The sequence below is a fragment of the Rattus norvegicus genome, chromosome 1 (assembly GCF_036323735.1).
Source record: "Rattus norvegicus strain BN/NHsdMcwi chromosome 1, GRCr8, whole genome shotgun sequence".
Classification (NCBI taxonomy): domain Eukaryota; kingdom Metazoa; phylum Chordata; class Mammalia; order Rodentia; family Muridae; genus Rattus; species Rattus norvegicus.
Window position 1 is genome coordinate 236,120,695 of NC_086019.1, and position 18,416 is coordinate 236,139,110.

Sequence of the window (18,416 nt, forward strand, 5' to 3'; positions counted from 1 at the left end):
AACCCACAGAGTCCATTCTGTATTGGCCAACTACTGCTCGGCATAGTACGGCCCATTCTGGAATGGGTGCCCATACTTAGTGGCTCCCCTTTCTAGCAGGTACCAGTTGCAAACTCTTTCTTGGTTAGGAGTGGGGCCCCTGTTTATTCTGTCCTCTCAGTGCTGGGACCCTGTCTGGCTGCTTTGAGAACTCTTGATGTAAAGTTGCCCCAGTAGACTTTAACAATAAGTCTCTTTGCAGAGTTTTTGTTCATTAAAATTATGTCCTTTTAAACTTTCATATGATCACAGATTAAAGTAAGACTTGCTAAAGGCTCAGAATGCGACTCAGCAGAGAGTGTGTGCCTAAGTAACATGGGTTCACTTCTCTGTGTTGCTTCTTTTTCATAAAGACCCGATGTTAAACTTAGTCATCTCCATGCATGTTGGATAGTATGACTAAACAGTATGTGATAGTCTATGGAGAATAGTTTAACTATAAATAATTCTGATAGTTGGTTTGATTTGAGAAATATTTGCTTTTGTATAATTAGAAAGGGTAGGATCCTGTACCCCACTTTTAATAATTACCTTTATTGGTACAACTTTGTTTTTTGCAAATTAAGTTTTACAGTTTTATTTTTCTCCCTTTTCTGGCTTTCTTATTTTTCCCTTGAGATAAAAGTTTCTCTGTGTAGTCTGACTATCCTGAAACTTACTCTGTAGACCAGGCTGACCTCTAACTCACAGACGTCTGCATGCCTCTGCATCCCAAGTACTGGGATTAAAGGTGTGTCACACCATTGATAATTTTTCTTTTTAAAAAATCATTTTATTAATGTGTATGAGAGTTTTGCTTGTGTGCATGTGTGTGCATCCCACGCATTCCTGATGCCTGCCAAGGTCAAAAGAGGACTTTGGATGTCCTGGAGTTACAGACAATTGTGAGTCCCATATGGGTGCTGGAAATGGAGCCCAGGTCCTCTACAAGAGTAACAAGAGATCTCAACCATTGAGCCAACTCTCCAACCTCATAATTTTTCTAGTGTATCAAGAAGTAAAAATAAATGTTTTACTTGTTGTTTAGAGACATGGCAATATCTGGGCTGCAAACCCAGATAACGACTAAATAAGGAAACAGGATAGCGAGTGTCCACAGCCAGTAGAAGTCTTGGATGCGCCAGAAAACTCAGATTTACTGCCTGTGTCAGAATAGTTTGTTCAAGAAGTAAAGATTACTTTATTAATCTGACAGTTACTAAATTCTAACTCCTTTCCAAGCCTGGAATCGGGGAGAAAATAAGTATATACTAATGTTAAAAATACACCAGTATAGCAATGTGCATACCTTGGGTTTGAAGAGAATGAATAAACGGTTAGGGATTTATAGTGGTAGAGAGCTTGCCTAGCAAGTGCAAAGCCCTGGGTTCGGTCCTCAGCTCCGAAAAAAAAAAAGAAGAAAAAAAAATTAGAAGAGAATGAATAAGAAAAAGCCTAGGGATTGGGCAGGAGTTGGATAGAGGACAGAGTGTTGTCAGTGAAAGGGAGAATAGGGTCCTGAGGGTGGGAAGAAAGCCAGTAAGTAAAACTGACTGGACGTAAGGAGTCCATGCTTTGTAATTATAGACTCTGGGAAAGCATGACTGTACTCTTCTTTTTGAAGGATCACTCAAGTAGAGAACAGCTAATGAAGACCAAAATGTAGGATTCTATTTACACAGTTGAGATGTAACTATATAAAGGCTTGAACAGATACAGCTCTGGGAACAGATTAAGAGCAGTGATTCTTAGTAAATAGTGTGAAGTTGTACATTTAATTTAACCAAGAAATCCAAAAAAAAAAAAAAAAAGAAAAAGAAAAGCTCTCAACTTTTGTTGAGCAACCATTGAGTTTACATGGGTAGTTATGAAAATATTAAGAGTAATTTCTCCTGAGTAGAGCAGAGTCATCAGTTGGCAATTCTCAGTTTAACTGTCACTGTTTTGATTAGGATTGAGGTAAGGTATGCCTGTGTGGTAATTATTTAAATAGCATTTTTTATTAAGAGCTCTCATCCCAGATTGTGATGACACAAAGAAACCAGAAGCCACTAAATGGTTGCTTTGAAGTGGAGGATGCCCACTACAGGAAGTCTTGCAGGTTAAAGCTCTGAAGGTCTGGTTCTCAGGATGAGGAGCCATGACTGATGAACTTGAGGGAAGCTTTGCTTTCCTTCTTCTGGTGAGATTCTGGAGCCTAGGCATCTGATGTTTGTTGTGGGCCAGCTCTGCAAGTCACTGCCGGTTGCCAGCCTTGGTGGTGTTAGTTGTCAGGGGAGGGGCCCGGGTGAACAAAGAAGCTCAGAGTCAAAGTGATGGGTGTAAACTGCAGCTGTAGACAGAGTGCACATGTGCTGTGTACCCAGAACGGCTTTCAGAGACCCTTTGAGGTGGAAAAGAACACGCTGTGTCCTTGCTGCTGCCTTACTCCCTTACTGACACAGTCGTCGTCGTTACATTCATCCCTTACTCACGCAGTCCTTGGTACTTTTTATTCAGATGTATAGCCACGGGATTGAGCTGGCGTGCCAAAGGCAGAAAGAGTTTGTGAAGAGCTCTGTGGCGTGCAAATGGAATCTAGCTGAAGCCCAGCAGAAACTTGGCAGTTTAGCACTGCATAACTCTGAGTCCTTGGATCAGGAACATGCCAAAGCGCAGACCGCAGTGTCAGAGCTGAGGCAGCGGGAAGAAGAATGGCGACAGAAAGAGGAGGCTCTGGTCCAGAGAGAGAGGACGTGTCTCTGGAACGTGGATGCCATTAGCAAGGATGTTTTTAATAAGGTATGAGCTTTGTCACCGCAAAGAAAGAAAAAAGAGGGCTGGGTACATGGCTTAGGGGCACAGTGTGCAAGAGGCCCTGGGCTCTATCCCCAGCACTGCAGATGAACAGGAAGGAGGAAAGCCAGAGCATCTGTGAGTAACTGTCGCAGAGCACCAGAATCCTGCCAAACCGCCAATCCAAGCCTTGCCTCCTGCAGCGTGGAGGGTGGCTGGGAAAAGGGAGGCAGGCAGGAAGACCGCAGCGCAAACGGTGAGGTGTAGCATGGGCCTGTGTGCTCAGCCTGACGAGTGAGGACTTCCTGATGTTGTCGGCTTCGTGTTGATTTTGTAACACAGGACTTTGTAAATACAGCCCTTCAGTTTACCAGCTTGAGTTTAGTAAACTCAGGTAACAGTCTGTTTTGTTAATTTAAATTTTATTATACTGGATTACATAAAGCCATTTTCATGCAAGTATACAGTTTACTTTGAATGTCCGGCCCTCTGCCCTTCCATTCTCCTTTTCCCACCTATTCTCTTGTTAGTTGCCTTTGTGCCCCTAGATAGTGTCACATGTTTCTATATTGTCTGTTCTTAGTGACTTTGTGCATCTATAGAAACACGATTGTGTCCAGGTGCAAATCACTTTTTTTTTTTTTTTTTGGTTCTTTTTTTCGGAGCTGGGGACCGAACCCAGGGCCTTGTGCTTCCTAGGCAAGCGCTCTACCACTGAGCTAAATCCCCAGCCCCACAAATCACTTTTTTGAAAATCATAATCTCATTCTTTTTTGTGGCTACAAAATTTTGTGTGTGTGTGTGTGTGTGTGTGTGTGTGTGTGTATGTATATATAGTGGTATATATTTAATCTGACTTTATTCATTCAGCTGTTGGGCATCCCTATTAGCCCCTTAACTAATAAAATAATGTTGCAGCAAATTCTGATGTGTGAGCATCCCTGATATGTCAACTGGCAGTCTTTCAGGTAAATACCCGAGGAGTATAAATAGCTGGGCCATATGGTGGGTCTATTTTTAGTTTCTTGAGAAACCTACATACTGACATCCACAGTAGCTGGGCTCTCTTACATTCCGTTAGTGTGTAAGTGTGCCCTTCGTCAGCACCCTTGAGCATTTGTTATTTGTTTTCGTAGTGACTACTATTCTGATTGTGGTAAAATAGAATCTCAATGCAGTTTTGATTTGCATTTCTTAGGTGGCTGGTATTAGACATTTTTCCATATATTTTTGGCCATTTGTATTTAATTTTTGAGGGTTGTCTGCACACTCCATTAACATCCATTATTGAATGGATTGTTTGATTTCTCATTATTTAATATTTTGATTCTTTGTATCCTATAGTTAAAGATATCAGGGTAAGTGAGGTGGTTCAGCAGGTAAATATGCTTGCCACCACGCCTGATGACCCGAGTTTGATCCTGAGGACCCACATGGTGAAGGAGAGCTGCTTGCATATTGTCTTCTGACCACCACACATACTCTACGGCATGTTCACACTCGCATGTTCACAGAGAAAGGGAGAGCGCTCAAGAGGAAGGGAGAGCGAGAGCTGCACTCACATGCGCATACACATCTGTACTCATGCAAACTAAATGAATAAATAAATAAAAGTTTAATCTTAAAATAGGTACGAGACATCTGAGGTACAGCTGACAAGTTTTTATCTCATTTTGTAGGCCGTCTCTTTGTTTTTGCTATGTAGAGACTTTGTATAGTCTCTTCGGTTAATGGCAAGTGTCATTTTTTGAGTGACTGGAGTTCTGTTCAGCGTCCTTGCCTATGTTGTCATCTTGAAGTGTTTTCTGTACTTTGTCCTTTAGTGATATCAGAGTGTCAGGTCTTTGAGGCATTTGAATGAGAGATAAAGATCTCGATTCGTCTATGTGTGGCTATCCAGTTTGGCCACTACCACTTGAAGAAGCTGCCTTTTCTCTGATAATTTATTGTTGATATCTCTGTCACCTGTGACTCTCATTCTCATTCACAATTGAATTGGCGTCACACACAGTGATGCTTCTAGTGTTTTAGCTCAGCTTGTGTAGGCTCTCTGTGGTGTTTTGTGTTTCTATTTGAATTTTTTTCTTCCTGGTTTCTAGAAGAAACACATTGGGATCTTGATGGAGATCACATTGGATCTATAATTGGTTTTGGTATCATAGTCATTTTCACAATATTAGCTCTTGTCCATCAACAGTGGAGATCTTTCTATTTCCTATTCTTTCTTTGGGTTTTTTCTATAGATGTTTTTCACGTCCTTGCTAGAATTAGGTTTATTCCAAAGTCTTTTGTTTTTGTCTCTTTAAGGCAAATTATGAATGTGATTTTTTTTTGTATTTATTTCTCAGCATGTTATTAGTTTATAAGCTACTCATAGAGATCTGTCTATCTGCCTCTGCTTCCCTCCCAAAAGACATGTGACACTGTGCCCAGGGATACATGCCTGAATCTTGTAAAATATACACCAGATTCCATTACTCCATACCAAACATACCAGAAGTGAAGTACTTTGTTAATTTTGTGTGTGTGTGTTTCTTCCACATTGAATAATATGTTCAATATTCAATCTATCGCAAATTTTGTCTGCACCTCTGCTTTTTAATGCTTCTACTATTGCACGTGTACATTTGTGGCTAGGGCAGCATTGACCTAGGTAAAAAGTATAAGGTACTTTTATTTTGAAATACAAGCTGGCAGGGAGCTAGTTTATTTATTTCATTTCTGGCAGTGATAATGTCAGAGAATACTCTGGAAAACTGTTGTGTTAGTTTTGCTGGTTAGATGAGAAACTTCTTGGTCTGTTTTGTGATTTATTTATTAACACGTGCAAATTCTTCCTTACTAGAAGTTTATATTTAGTCTTAAGGAGAATTAAACTAGCCTCCCAAGAAAACATTTTTTTAGAAATGCAATCAGGTGTATTTTTTGTTGTATCTCATCTTGAAGAATTTATAATAAATCTCTGACTCTTATGTGCTTGGATTGCTCAGTTTGCTTCTGTCAAGAAACTCAAAGATTAGGCCACAGTTGCAAGTATTTATTGGTAATGAACAATGCAGATATAAATTACACAATGCAGATATATAAATTACACATGCAAAAAATCTTTCTATTCCTGTCTTTGATAGGGTAATCAGGTTAATAAAAAGATTCATTCAGATGTTTTTCTGTGTGATCTCTAGATAAATTTGTATTTTTAAATAAAACTAATGAAACTACCAAATGAGAACATTTAAATTGTTAGTGATGAGTTTAGCAGATTAATTTCCTGATGTATAGTACTATGCCATATTCTTATAGCATCATGTCTATAGGAAAGATTGTTAAGCATTCATTATTTGAAGGGACTTAAATATTGATTTTTGTCACTAAATTTTTCCAGAGTTTTATTAATCAAGATAAAAGAAAAACAGAAGATGAAGATAAATCACAATCATTTATGCAGAAATATGAGCAAAAAATCAGACATTTTGGTAAGTCCACTACTTAAGTTTCCTTCTTTATCGTGTTAGGTATCATTGGTATGTAATAATGAATCTGTGAAGCCCCAAAACTCCATGTGCCAACCCCACTTCTTCTGTGCTTCTGGTAGTGTCGCCAGGTCTGTTTCTGACCTTTTTGTGTCAGGTTGTGAAGAGAATCAGTTTGTTAATGCCGCTCTCTATAATGATATCACTTCTTTGTATTTCTTGACTGTTCAGGGATTTTTTTTGATATTTTTTTAAACATTAAAAGTCTATGTATCTGTCTCTTGTGCAGTGGTCATGAGAGGTCAGGTGCACGTGTGTGGAGGTCAGGGCACAGCTTGCTGGAGCTCTTTCTAGGGATTGAGCGTCTGTCATCAGGCTTGGTATCAGGTGCCTTAACCACCAAGTCATTGCTCCAGCTCCGAGTCTCGTTTTCCCTTTTTGCAGGTTTGCATGCGATGCTAGGTAATTCGTAGTTCCTTGACATGTTGCTCGGATAATAGAACAGAAATTATACACAAAGATGTAAAGCTACATCTTCATTTGTATGTGTTTGTGGCTGTAAAAGTATATGCCACATGTATAGAGGCCCATGGAGACCACAAGATGGTGTCAGATCCCCTGCAGCTGGGGATCTGGGTGGTTGTAAGCCACCCAGTGTGGGTGCTGGGATCTGAACTCAGGCTCTAGGAAAGCAGGAAGCACACCTGATGGCTACACCACGTCTCCAGTCCCGGAGCTACTGTTTGTATTGGGTAAGGAGGGTGAACTTGACTGAGTGAAGGATTCCCAGAGGAGGTAATGTCTGAGCTGGTTTAGGAGGGGCAGATTTTCAGATTTTCCATAAAGATGAGGCAACAGCATGAGAAATGCAGAGTCAGAAAATATATGCACGGTGTATCTGAGACTTAAGCAATGAGATAGTGGGGTTGAAAATGCTTCTTGGAAGTGCGAGGAGTTGAGGTTCACACTGTTTCTTATTCAAGTATTGTGTGAATGTGTGACGTGGTTCTTGTTTATGCTTTGTTAATCAGTGGCATGTTGAAACCTTTTTCCATCTGTGCTCCCTCAAAGAATTTCCGCTTCAAGGAGAAATTGCACATTTAACTCAAGAATAGTATCCAAAGAAAGTTGGGCATGTTGACACATGCTTGTAATCCCAGCATTGAAGAGGCTGAGGCTGGGGGAATCTCAAGTTCAGGGTTAGCTGGACTATGAGCCTCTGTCACAAATAGCCAAACCAAAACAAAGACTATTGCCGGAAACACACACATTCACATTTCTACATATATAATTGTGTTGTCTCATATATAGAAATAAAAGGAATAAGCAGCCCTCTTTTGGGTAGATATTAAAGTCTTTAAACCAGGAAGGGCAGAAGGGATAGGAACAGTAATTTGCAAATGAGTCCTGTGTTGTCAGTTGCCATTCCTACCTAGGCCTTGTCACCAAGGCCCCTGTGCTCTGCAGGAAAATGATGTGCCTGCCGTCCGTCCGTTTGCTGGTGCTTCTTTCTAGGTACACATGACATTTGATAGAAGAGTGGCACTAGTGCTACTGTGTTTTGGGTTTGATTGTTTTTTGGGTTTTTTTTTGCCTACCTGGCATTCGGTATGCCAGTTGTTTTGGAGTTGTCCCCCCAGTAAGTGAGAATAGAGATAGTGCCTGTAGTACCTTCTTTCGTTGTAGAATGAGCACTCCCGTTAAGTGGCAATTCTGTGTGGGAAGACATTCCAACTTCACAAGATGTTATAATCCACCTTGACACCAGGACTTTTCTCACAGTGTAAAACTGAGTTTGAGTATTCCATGGTAAGACCAATGAGTGCCATGAGTTTGTATTTATCATGGATGTTGATATAAAATAAGTAAAAATAGTGTACACTAACCAATTCATCTAGTAGATCAAAAAAAAAATGTATTACTGGTAGAAGCATGGTAAGGAAAGAGGACCACTTTCAGCTCTAGAATGGACTTGTTCGTGTGAGGGATTATTGATCCTTCTAAGAAGAAATTGGATCAATATACCAATATATTCAAGTTGCTATATGGTGGCAGAATAACTAATTTTGTAGAATATGGTGCCATATTGAAGTTTTAGCTATTTTTTTCCCTTCTAGACTAGGCTACCGAACATCTCTGATGAGAAGAGCCCATGCTTTTGAGGTTGTGCTCACCACAACCCCTTCGTTTATCAAACTGTTGTGTGTTTAATAAGACGGCCAGGAGACCCACGGATGATCACTAAGCGCTTGTTTACCACTGCACATTGTGAGCTTCCAGCATCTCACCTTGTAATACTAACCAGACCCTTGCTGTCTTCAAATCCAACCAGACTTTAGCCACTCCCAGATCACATTGTGCCTGTTTCTTAGTGGAAATGCACATGGGCTTTTCACTGTGGAGGAGATAACCTACTTGCTGAAGCACATTGGATCCACAGAAATGTTCCTAAGGTAGTAGGCTGCCGAACTTTTCATGTGTTTTACTTTCCACTCTCTGGCATGTGTGTATCATATGAATAGACATCTGGGGGACCTGCTATTTCTGCTTGCCAAGTTCCATCCACAGAGTGGACTAGTTTCCAGTTACATGGGATGGTGAGGCAACAAAACGTATGTTTACAAAGTGGTAGCACATTGATAGAGGTCTGAGGCAAGAGTCTAGGGTTTGATGTTATCTGCCTTTGGATAAAGCAAATATTTCTTGCTAGTGTGTGCATATTAGGAAAGGAGAGGAGTGTTTGCCAGACTGAGATATGTTGATGAACTCTTTAAAAGAACATCTGTAACGGCAGCTATAATTAAAGCTTCCAAGCGAAGCTTTCCAAACTTGGATCCCATTCTCATCTCTTGAAGGAGAGGGCCTGGTGCATGGGAACTGTGTATGTCAGCTGCAGGGACTTCACACCAATGTCCCGTTGTGCCTGTGTTCTTCATAGTTCTTCCCAACTCTCCGTTATGCTATTGATGACCCTTTTTCCTGTTCTTTACCCTTATACATAGATGAGATTTACAGTTAATGGTCAAGGTATCACTATTGCAGTGTTGTGGATGATTGAGATCTGATTTCCCTCCACATTTGTGTTATTAGTTGACTCATGCTTTAGAAATACAAAATACTGGTGCAGACACAGAGCTCTTTTATTTACTCTTAAACAGTTCCCACAGTTGTTTGTATCTTTAACATCACTGGTGCTGTGCTCCTCAGAGCTGCCTTTTGAATCGTGCAGTGGTTTTTCGGAGCACATCATTTTCCCTTTCAGCCATAGTTAGCTTTGATTCCGCATTTTCTGAGTCTGTGTAGGATGGTCACTGACACTTTATCAACCACTGCAAACATTTGCACAGAAGCTGTGTTCTTCCTCATTTATAATACCTTCTTTGCATTCTAAAAGCAAGTAGTTTTTAACCATTTTTTTATAAAAAAAAGTATGGAGTACTTGGATAAAATATAAAGTGAAATGAATTGGAAATTAAATGTATTATAGGAATTAAATTGCCTCTGATAAAATTGCAAATTTTTTTAATTTGAGAACTTTCCAAATTCTTTACAACAAATATACTTCATTTCTTTTTTTTCTTTTTTCTTTTTTTTTTTTTTTTTTTTTTTTGGTTCTTTTTTTCGGAGCTGGGGACCGAACCCAGGGCCTTGCACTTCCTAGGCAAGCGCTCTACCACTGAGCTAAATCCCCAACCCCATATACTTCATTTCTATTACCTGAAAAAATATTTAAGGTCTTATTCTAACAATTTCGTGATACCTTAATATTAAGAGATATGTTTATATTTTTTCTTCAGAGAAATGGAAATGTCAGAGAAGTTTGTAGAGAATACTTGATAGGGTAACCTGAAACTTGAGAAGCATGATAAGGTGACAGAGAAGGATGGATTTGGTTTTAACTAACCTGACTTTGTATGTAGGTATGGAGGGGGAAAAAAAAACCGGTTACCTGGTAATAGATGATAGAAACATGAGAAATATAGGGTTCAGCAAGTAAGAAATAGTCACAGTCTCCCCAGGGACCTTACAGCCTAGCTAGGGCAGTTTTAGCAGGTAGAGTTAAAGTAGGTAGTATAAAGTATCAAACTATAATAAACTTAATGCAAACCATGTGTGCTGGGAGCAGCTTTAAAAATCAAGTAGACTATTGAGAAATGATGACATTTAGATGTTTACCAGAGAGACACATGGTTTGAAATATATAATTTATTTTAATTTGTTAAAGTAAGCTATTCTGAGCATTCAGAGGAATTGGTTGGTAGTCTTAATAAGTATTTGTTATATGAGTGAGTTATTCACTATTGTTTCAATACCTGCTTCCAAGTATTGACTATGAGAGGCTGCACTGTTCTAAGTGCTTTTTATGAATGATGTCTTTAATTCATAAACATTCTTCACATTGGGGACTGGTTCAGCCCTACGCTATGGAGGACGGCACAGACGTGTATGAAGGACTTGCCCAAGTGGAAGCTGAGGTTCAGAGTGAAGCTGTTTAGCTCTAGAGTCTGTTTCCCTTTCTGTCGGCCTCAATTGTGGTACTCTGTTTACAGATTTCAAAATTATGGTAATTTCAGATATGTTCTACTCCTGTACCTGGATTCTCTTTAAACATTTCCCTATAAAATCCCACACAGTTTCTCTTAAGACCTGTACGGACCACTTCTCAATTTCATACTAATTCAAGATCTAATTTACTTAGTTAGATGCAGTCCTTGTCCAGTCTCAAGTGTTAAAGTCTTAGGTATTAAAAAGATAAAACCAAGGGGTTGGGGATTTAGCTCTGTGGTAGAGCGCTTACCTAGCAAACGCAAGGCCCTGGGTTCGGTACCCAGCTCCGGGGGGAAAAAAAAAAAAAAAAGATAAAACCTCAGTGTGTAATGTCACCTCTGTGGCTGTTAACAAGTGTTATTCATCTTTTTCATATTATCTTTAATTCAGAATCCAAACGGACAGGGTGCTGCCACAATGAGGTAATGGATGAATGTAGATAGAAATAGAAGGGATTACCTCCTCAGACACAAGCAAGCCAGCAAAGGGACTGGGAGATTGCTCATCAGTGCTCCACAGGGGTGCATGGAGCCCTGGGCTTCATCTCTCAAACTGTGTAAATCAGGCCCAGTGGCCCAAGGTCCCATAATCCCAGCAATGGAGAGATAGGAACAAAGCCAGCCTGGGTGCCATGTGACCTTCTCGAAAGAGAGTATGGGGAAAGGGGGTGGGTCAAGGCTGTGGGTCAAGGCTGTGCATAGGAGTCATTTATGTCTTGCCAGCTCTGACTGTCAGCATTCATAAATTCCTGGAGAAGTAGTTTAAAATAAATTTGCATAATCATTCTGTGTCTCAAAATCTTAAATGACCCAGTTGTCAGAAAAATATGTTGCAGACTTAAAGTCCTGGCACTTGGAGCTGAAGCTGGAGATGTTTAAAGATTGAAGGATTATTGAGTTGTATAGGGAAACTCTGTCCTCCTTGGGATTTTTTCTTAATTTAAAAAATACAATGCTGAAACTGCCTACAACCCTTTTCTAAAGACAGTGTGTTTTCAGTTGGTTCCCATATGTTGCTGTGTATTCTCAAGTAAGGTATTTATTTGTCTTTGGTTTTGATCACATGTGCGCATGTGAAATTTAGTATGTAGGAATTCATTTTGTGCTGAAAGCGAAGTTTTATTGTCAGACCCTCAGGACAGTCCTGTGAAACTTACATGATGTCTTAATAGCATTTGTACTGTTTGCTGCTATGTGTAGATCTGAAGCCTGGAGCTTCTGGCCTTGTGATACTCAGTGCATACAAGGGTAATCCTGAACAGCATTGCCAGTGCCGTGTTACTTGGTCGTAGTGACTTTGTAAATTAGCTAAAGATGCAGATGTACTACTTGGTACTATTTGGATTCATTTAATATCTTGAAATAAAATGGCAGCCTTTCAAATATGTTCAACTAATTTTTAAAAGAATAATTGTTTACTGTCTGAACAGACAGCATTAGTAAAGGCTAGTATGACTAAAATGACAAGTATATCAGGGATGATAATACTGACTTACTGTTTCCAGTTGATAAAGTTTCCTGAAATGGTAAATTTTACCATATCTTGGATACTTTAAAAAATAAATTAGAGATATATAGTATTCTGAATTTTTAATAAGCCCTTATATTTGCCAAGTATAGTTTCTTGAAATCATGCTTTTTAAGATTTTTGTACTGGAGATTGAGCCTCAGACCTGATGCATAATAAGCAAATACTTTACCCCTGAACTATGTCCTAGTCTTTTTGTTTTGTTTTTGAAACGGTCCTGGATGGGGCTGTGTGGCCCAGACAGCCTTGCCTTTGCAGTCTTTGCCATAGCCAGGCAATAGCAGACATTCTTAGTCATCGCTTTAATCAAACCATCCTGTTCCCTCACTAAACGGTACTGACTTATACAAGCTTTAACCTTAAGGGAAGATCAGGGTCTCAGTGTGTGTGAGACTTTGGGTATTCCCATAAAAGACGAGACTTGAACTGGCTACTCTTCATAAGCCAGACTCATTATCTGAAATAAATCTTGCTGGCCATTGCTTTCAGAAGTTCAGCTCTCGGCTTGCCCTGTCATGTTATCACACTGCTCTGGAACTATGAATTGTCTCTGAAGAGTAACATTTAAAATCCGTTTCTTGCCTCACTGGAAGAAAGGAAATATTTGACATTTGTGATTCAATTCTTTTTCTACAGGTATGTTGAGTCGATGGGATGATAGTCAGAGATTTTTGTCTGACCACCCGTACCTTGTATGTGAAGAAACTGCTAAATACCTTATTTTATGGTGTTTTCACCTAGAAGCTGAGCAGGTATTGTATGAACCTTGAATGTCTGGAAGCCTTAATAGAATTCTAGTTTTTATTGTATTTTCTTAGATTGTTTACTTTAAATGGAAGGAGGAAGGTTATTAGAAAGAATTGTAAAGTTGTATTGTTTGTTTCCAACCTTCGAGCTCCCCCAGGGGTTGTGCTTGCTTGCTTTGCTGCCTCTGATCATCCTGCTCTCAGGACTGTGATCACTCCTTGCTTCATTACTAGTTAGAAAGTCAGGTTTTAAATTTTTCATAAAGCAACCGCAGTATGAACTCAGCCTAAAGTATGTATTCTGGTCCATGTAGCAGTAAGATGTTTACTTCATGTTCATATAATATTTTACTTAACAGTAAAGAGAATAAAATTAAAAGTACTCTAAAAACTCAAAATTTGCATCAGTACCAAATCCGTGTCTTTACAGGAGTGTTTCCTTGAACTTAGGTGCATGTCTTTTTCAGAAAGGCGCTCTAATGGAACAGATAGCACATCAAGCTGTTGTGATGCAGTTTATTATGGAAATGGCCAAAAACTGTAATGTGGATCCAAGAGGCTGTTTTCGTTTGTTTTTCCAGAAAGCCAAAGTAAGTAGTAACTTGGTATCGTTAAGTGAGAAGGTTGGGCTGTGCTGAGCTTTGTTCTGGGTGCATCAGGAGGCTGCTTAGCCAGTAGATTGCTAAATGCTGTAGCTTTCTTGTGAAAGGAAATGTCTAGTGTTCGTACTTACTTAGTATATATAAGCTAGTAAAGAGATTACATAGTAAAAGTTAGTATTTATAATACAACATAATTGTATTAGTTAGGGTTTTCTTTGCTGTGAAGAGAGGCCATGACCACAGCAACTCCTATAAAGAAAGATATTTAATTGGGTCTGGCTTACAGCTCCCAAGTTTTGTACAGTATCATCATGCTGGGAAACATGGCAGCATGCAGGCAGACATGGTGCTGGAGGAGCCAAGAGTTCTACATCTTCATCTGTAGTCAACAGAAGAAGACTCTGTACCACGAGCATAGGACACCTCAAAGCCTGCCCATTCAGTGACGCACTTCCTCCAACCAGGTACAGCTCCTAAGAGTGCCACTCCCTATGGGCCAAGCATTCAAACACTTGAGTGTCTGGGGCCATCCCTATTCAAATCACTACAATAGTATTGAAATTTTCATGTTGATTGGCACTTAAAGAGTAAGAGGCCATCAACTTGATCCATTATATAAACAAACTGAAAGAACAAAACCACATGATCATTTCATTAGATGCTGAGAAAGCATTTGACAAAATTCAACATCCCTTCATGATAAAAGTCCTGGAAAGAATAGGAATTCAAGGCCGATACCTAAACATACTAAAAGCCATATACAGCAAACCAGTTGCTAACATTAAACTAAATGGAGAGAAACTTGAAGCAATCCCACTAAAATCAGGGACTAGACAAGGCTGCCCACTCTCTCCCTACTTATTCAATATAGTTCTTGAAGTTCTAGCCAGAGCAATCAGACAACAAAAGGAGGTCAAGGGGATACAGATCGGAAAAGAAGAAGTCAAAATATCACTATTTGCAGATGATATGATAGTATATTTAAGTGATCCCAAAAGTTCCACCAGAGAACTACTAAAGATGATAAACAACTTCAGCAAAGTGGCTGGGTATAAAATTAACTCAAATAAATCAGTAGCCTTCCTCTACACAAAAGAGAAACAAGCCGAGAAAGAAATTAGGGAAACGACACCCTTCATAATAGACCCAAATAATATAAAGTACCTCGGTGTGACTTTAACCAAGCAAGTAAAAGATCTGTACAATAAGAACTTCAAGACTCTGAAGGAAGAAATTGAAGAAGATCTCAGGAGATGGAAAGATCTCCCATGCTCATGGATTGGCAGGATTAATATAGTAAAAATGGCCATTTTACCAAAAGCGATCTACAGATTCAATGCAATCCCCATCAAAATACCAATCCATTTCTTCAAAGAGTTAGACAGAACAATTTGCAAATTCATCTGGAATAACAAAAAACCCAGGATAGCTAAAACTATCCTCAACAATAAAAGGACTTCAGGGGGAATCACTATCCCTGAATTCAAGCAGTATTACAGAGCAATAGTGATAAAAACTGCATGGTATTGGTACAGAGACAGACAGATAGACCAATGGAACAGAATTGAAGACCCAGAAATGAACCCACACACCTATGGTCACTTGATTTTTGACAAAGGAGCCAAAACCATCCAATGGAAAAAAGATAGCATTTTCAGCAAATGGTGCTGGTTCAACTGGAGGTCAACATGTAGAAGAATGCAGATCGATCCATGCTTATCACCCTGTACAAAGCTTAAGTCCAAGTGGATCAAGGACCTCCACATCAAACCAGACACACTCAAACTAATAGAAGAAAAACTAGGGAAGCATCTGGAACACATGGGCACTGGAAAAAATTTCCTGAACAAAACACCAACGGCTTATGTTCTAAGATCAAGAATCGACAAATGGGATCTCATAAAACTGCAAAGCTTCTGTAAGGCAAAGGACACTGTGGTTAGGACAAAACGGCAACCAACAGATTGGGAAAAGATCTTTACCAATCCTACAACAGATAGAGGCCTTATATCCAAAATATACAAAGAACTCAAGAAGTTAGACCGCAGGGAGACAAATAGCCCTATTAAAAATGGGGTTCAGAGCTAAACAAAGAATTCACAGCTGAGGAATGCCGAATGGCTGAGAAACACCTAAAGAAATGTTCAACATCTTTAGTCATAAGGGAAATGCAAATCAAAACAACCCTGAGATTTCACCTCACATCAGTGAGAATGGCTAAGATCAAAAACTCAGGTGACAGCAGATGCTGGTGAGGATGTAGAGAAAGAGGAACACTCCTCCATTGTTGGTGGGATTGCAGACTGGTAAAACCATTCTGGAAATCAGTCTGGAGGTTCCTCAGAAAATTGGACATTGAACTGCCTGAGGATCCAGCTATACCTCTCTTGGGCATATACCCACAAGATGCCCCAACATATAAAAAAGACACGTGCTCCACTATGTTCATAGCAGCCTTATTTATAATAGCCAGAAACTGGAAAGAACCCAGATGCCCTTCAACAGAGGAATGGATACAGAAAATGTGGTACATCTACACAATGGAATATTACTCAGCTATCAAAAACAACGAGTTTATGAAATTCGTAGGCAAATGGGTGGAACTGGAAAATATCATCCTGAGTGAGGTCACCCAATCACAGAAAAACACTCATTGATAAGTGGCTATTAGCCCAAATGCTTGAATTACCCTAGATGCCTAGAACACATGAAACTCAGGACGGATGATCAAAATGTGAATGCTTCACTCCTTCTTTAAAAGGGGAACAAGAATACCCTTGGCAGGGAATAGAGAGGCAAAGATTAAAACAGAGACTGAAGGAACACCCATTCAGAGCCTGCCCCACTTGTGGCCCATACATATACAGCCACCCAATTAGACAAGATGGATGAAGCAAAGAAGTGCAGACCGACAGGAGCCGGATGTAGATCGCTCCTGAGAGACACAGCCAGAATACAGCAAATACAGAGGCGAATGCCAGCAGCAAACCACTGAACTGAGAATAGGACCCCCGTTGAAGGAATCAGAGAAAGAACTGGAAGAGCTTGAAGGGGCTCGAGACCCCATATGTACAACAATGCCAAGCAACCAGAGCTTCCAGGGACTAAGCCACTACCTAAAGACTATACATGGACTGACCCTGGACTCTGACCTCATAGGTAGCAATGAATATCCTAGTAAGAGCACCAGTGGAAGGGGAAGCCCTGGGTCCTGCTAAGACTGAACCCCCAGTGAACTAGACTGTTGGGGGGAGGGCGGCAATGGGGGGAGGATGGGAAGGGGAACACCCATAAAGAAGGGGAGGGGTTAGGGGGATGTTGGCCTGGAAACCGGGAAAGGGAATAACACTCGAAATGTAAATAAGAAATACTCAAGTTAATTAAAAAAAAAGAAAAAGAGTAAGAGGCCGCACTAGATTAAATTGAAACCCATTGAAATTAATGTGACTATTCTGAGTACCTCATCATTTACTCATTTAATGTATAAGGAGTATTTACTAACATAGAGCATTTCCATTTTAGTTATTAGGATGCAGTGTTGAGCAAAACAGACACGGCATCTTCCACATGTACAATCACTGTCTAAGAAACCCAATTGTATAGCTGGGTGATGGTGGTGGCAGCAATGGCAGTGGCACACACCTTTAGTCCCAGCACTTGGGAGGCAGAGAGAGGTGGATTTCTGAGTTCAAGGCCAGAGAGAGTTCCAGTACAGCTAGGGCTACACAGAGAAGCTCTGTCTCACAAAACAAAATATAACAAAACATAACAAAACAAAACACAGAAGGAAATGAAAGAAAAGAAACAAATTTTTTAATTAAAAAAAATTGTAGAAATGAGGTGAGTGGATTATGAGCTGCATTCTGAGATCAGCTCCGTACGGGCTACAGTAGAGGAGGAGGACAGGGAGGAAGAGGGAAGAGGGAAGCCAGCAAACAACCAGATACTTCACATTCAAGGGATTGTGTTCTCGGAATATTATGTGGCTAATGTGTGTGTATATGTGTGTGTGTGTGTGTGTGTGTGTGTGTGTGTGTGTGTATATATATATATGTGTGTGTGTGTGTGTGTGTGTGTGTGTATGTATGTATATATATCATTCTTAATAGTCTAAGAAAATGTTTGTGTTACAAGTTTTAAAAAAGATGCATGTTGATATAAACATAAGAAACTAGATATGTACAGAAAGATTACTGGTTTTGTGTTTTCTGAATCACTAATAATGAAAAGTTTCCTAAAAAGCAAAGCAGCAAAGCAATGAGAATTGAGCTCCGCCAGTGGAAGTGCACATTAGAGCAGTCCTTTGGAGATACTTGTAGTGGAACTGAGGCCGTGCACATCTGGAGAGCAACACCTGTTTGAGGAATGTAACATAGAGAGCTTGTTCTCAGCTTGTGCTCAGGAGCCCTGATAGTCAGGAGCCCTCAGTAACAGTGCCCTCCAAAATACTGCAGGGAGACTAGTGGCTACATTGACTCCTTCACTCTTGAGGTGAGTGTAATTGATACTGATTCAGACGAGTCACCTGTTATCTTCTCTTGTGGATATCACTGTTCCTGCCTTTGCAAGGAGAGGGAGGGGGTACTTTAAAGAGAAGTTTTTGTCTTTTAACTAGTATGCATTGCATGTATACAGATTTATTTATATATGCACTGTGGAAGCCAGAAGTTGACAATGAGTATCTTCCTTTATCATGCTCTATCCCATTTTCCAAGACGGCCTCTCAGTGA

The 18,416-nt window shown here is 39.9% G+C and overlaps 1 protein-coding gene across 7 annotated transcripts in view; it reads left to right on the forward strand.

Moving 5' to 3' along the window:
- Cdc37l1 (cell division cycle 37-like 1) overlaps positions 1-18,416 on the forward strand; it is a 28,898-nt gene that overhangs the window by 2,065 nt on the left and 8,417 nt on the right. For 4 of the 7 annotated variants that reach the window (XR_005503952.2, NM_001011941.1, XM_017589033.3 and 1 more), the window contains exons 2-5: positions 2,518-2,799; positions 6,176-6,266; positions 12,975-13,090; positions 13,552-13,674. Coding sequence is in view for 6 of the 7 variants with exons in the window: in NM_001011941.1 (NP_001011941.1) it covers positions 2,518-2,799; positions 6,176-6,266; positions 12,975-13,090; positions 13,552-13,674 (612 nt within the window). In the remaining variant the exon portion in view is untranslated. The remainder of the gene's footprint in view (positions 1-2,517; positions 2,800-6,175; positions 6,267-12,974; positions 13,091-13,551; positions 13,675-18,416) is intronic. The other 3 variants (XM_039108842.2, XM_039108840.2, XM_063287021.1) reach the window with 1 other exon arrangement.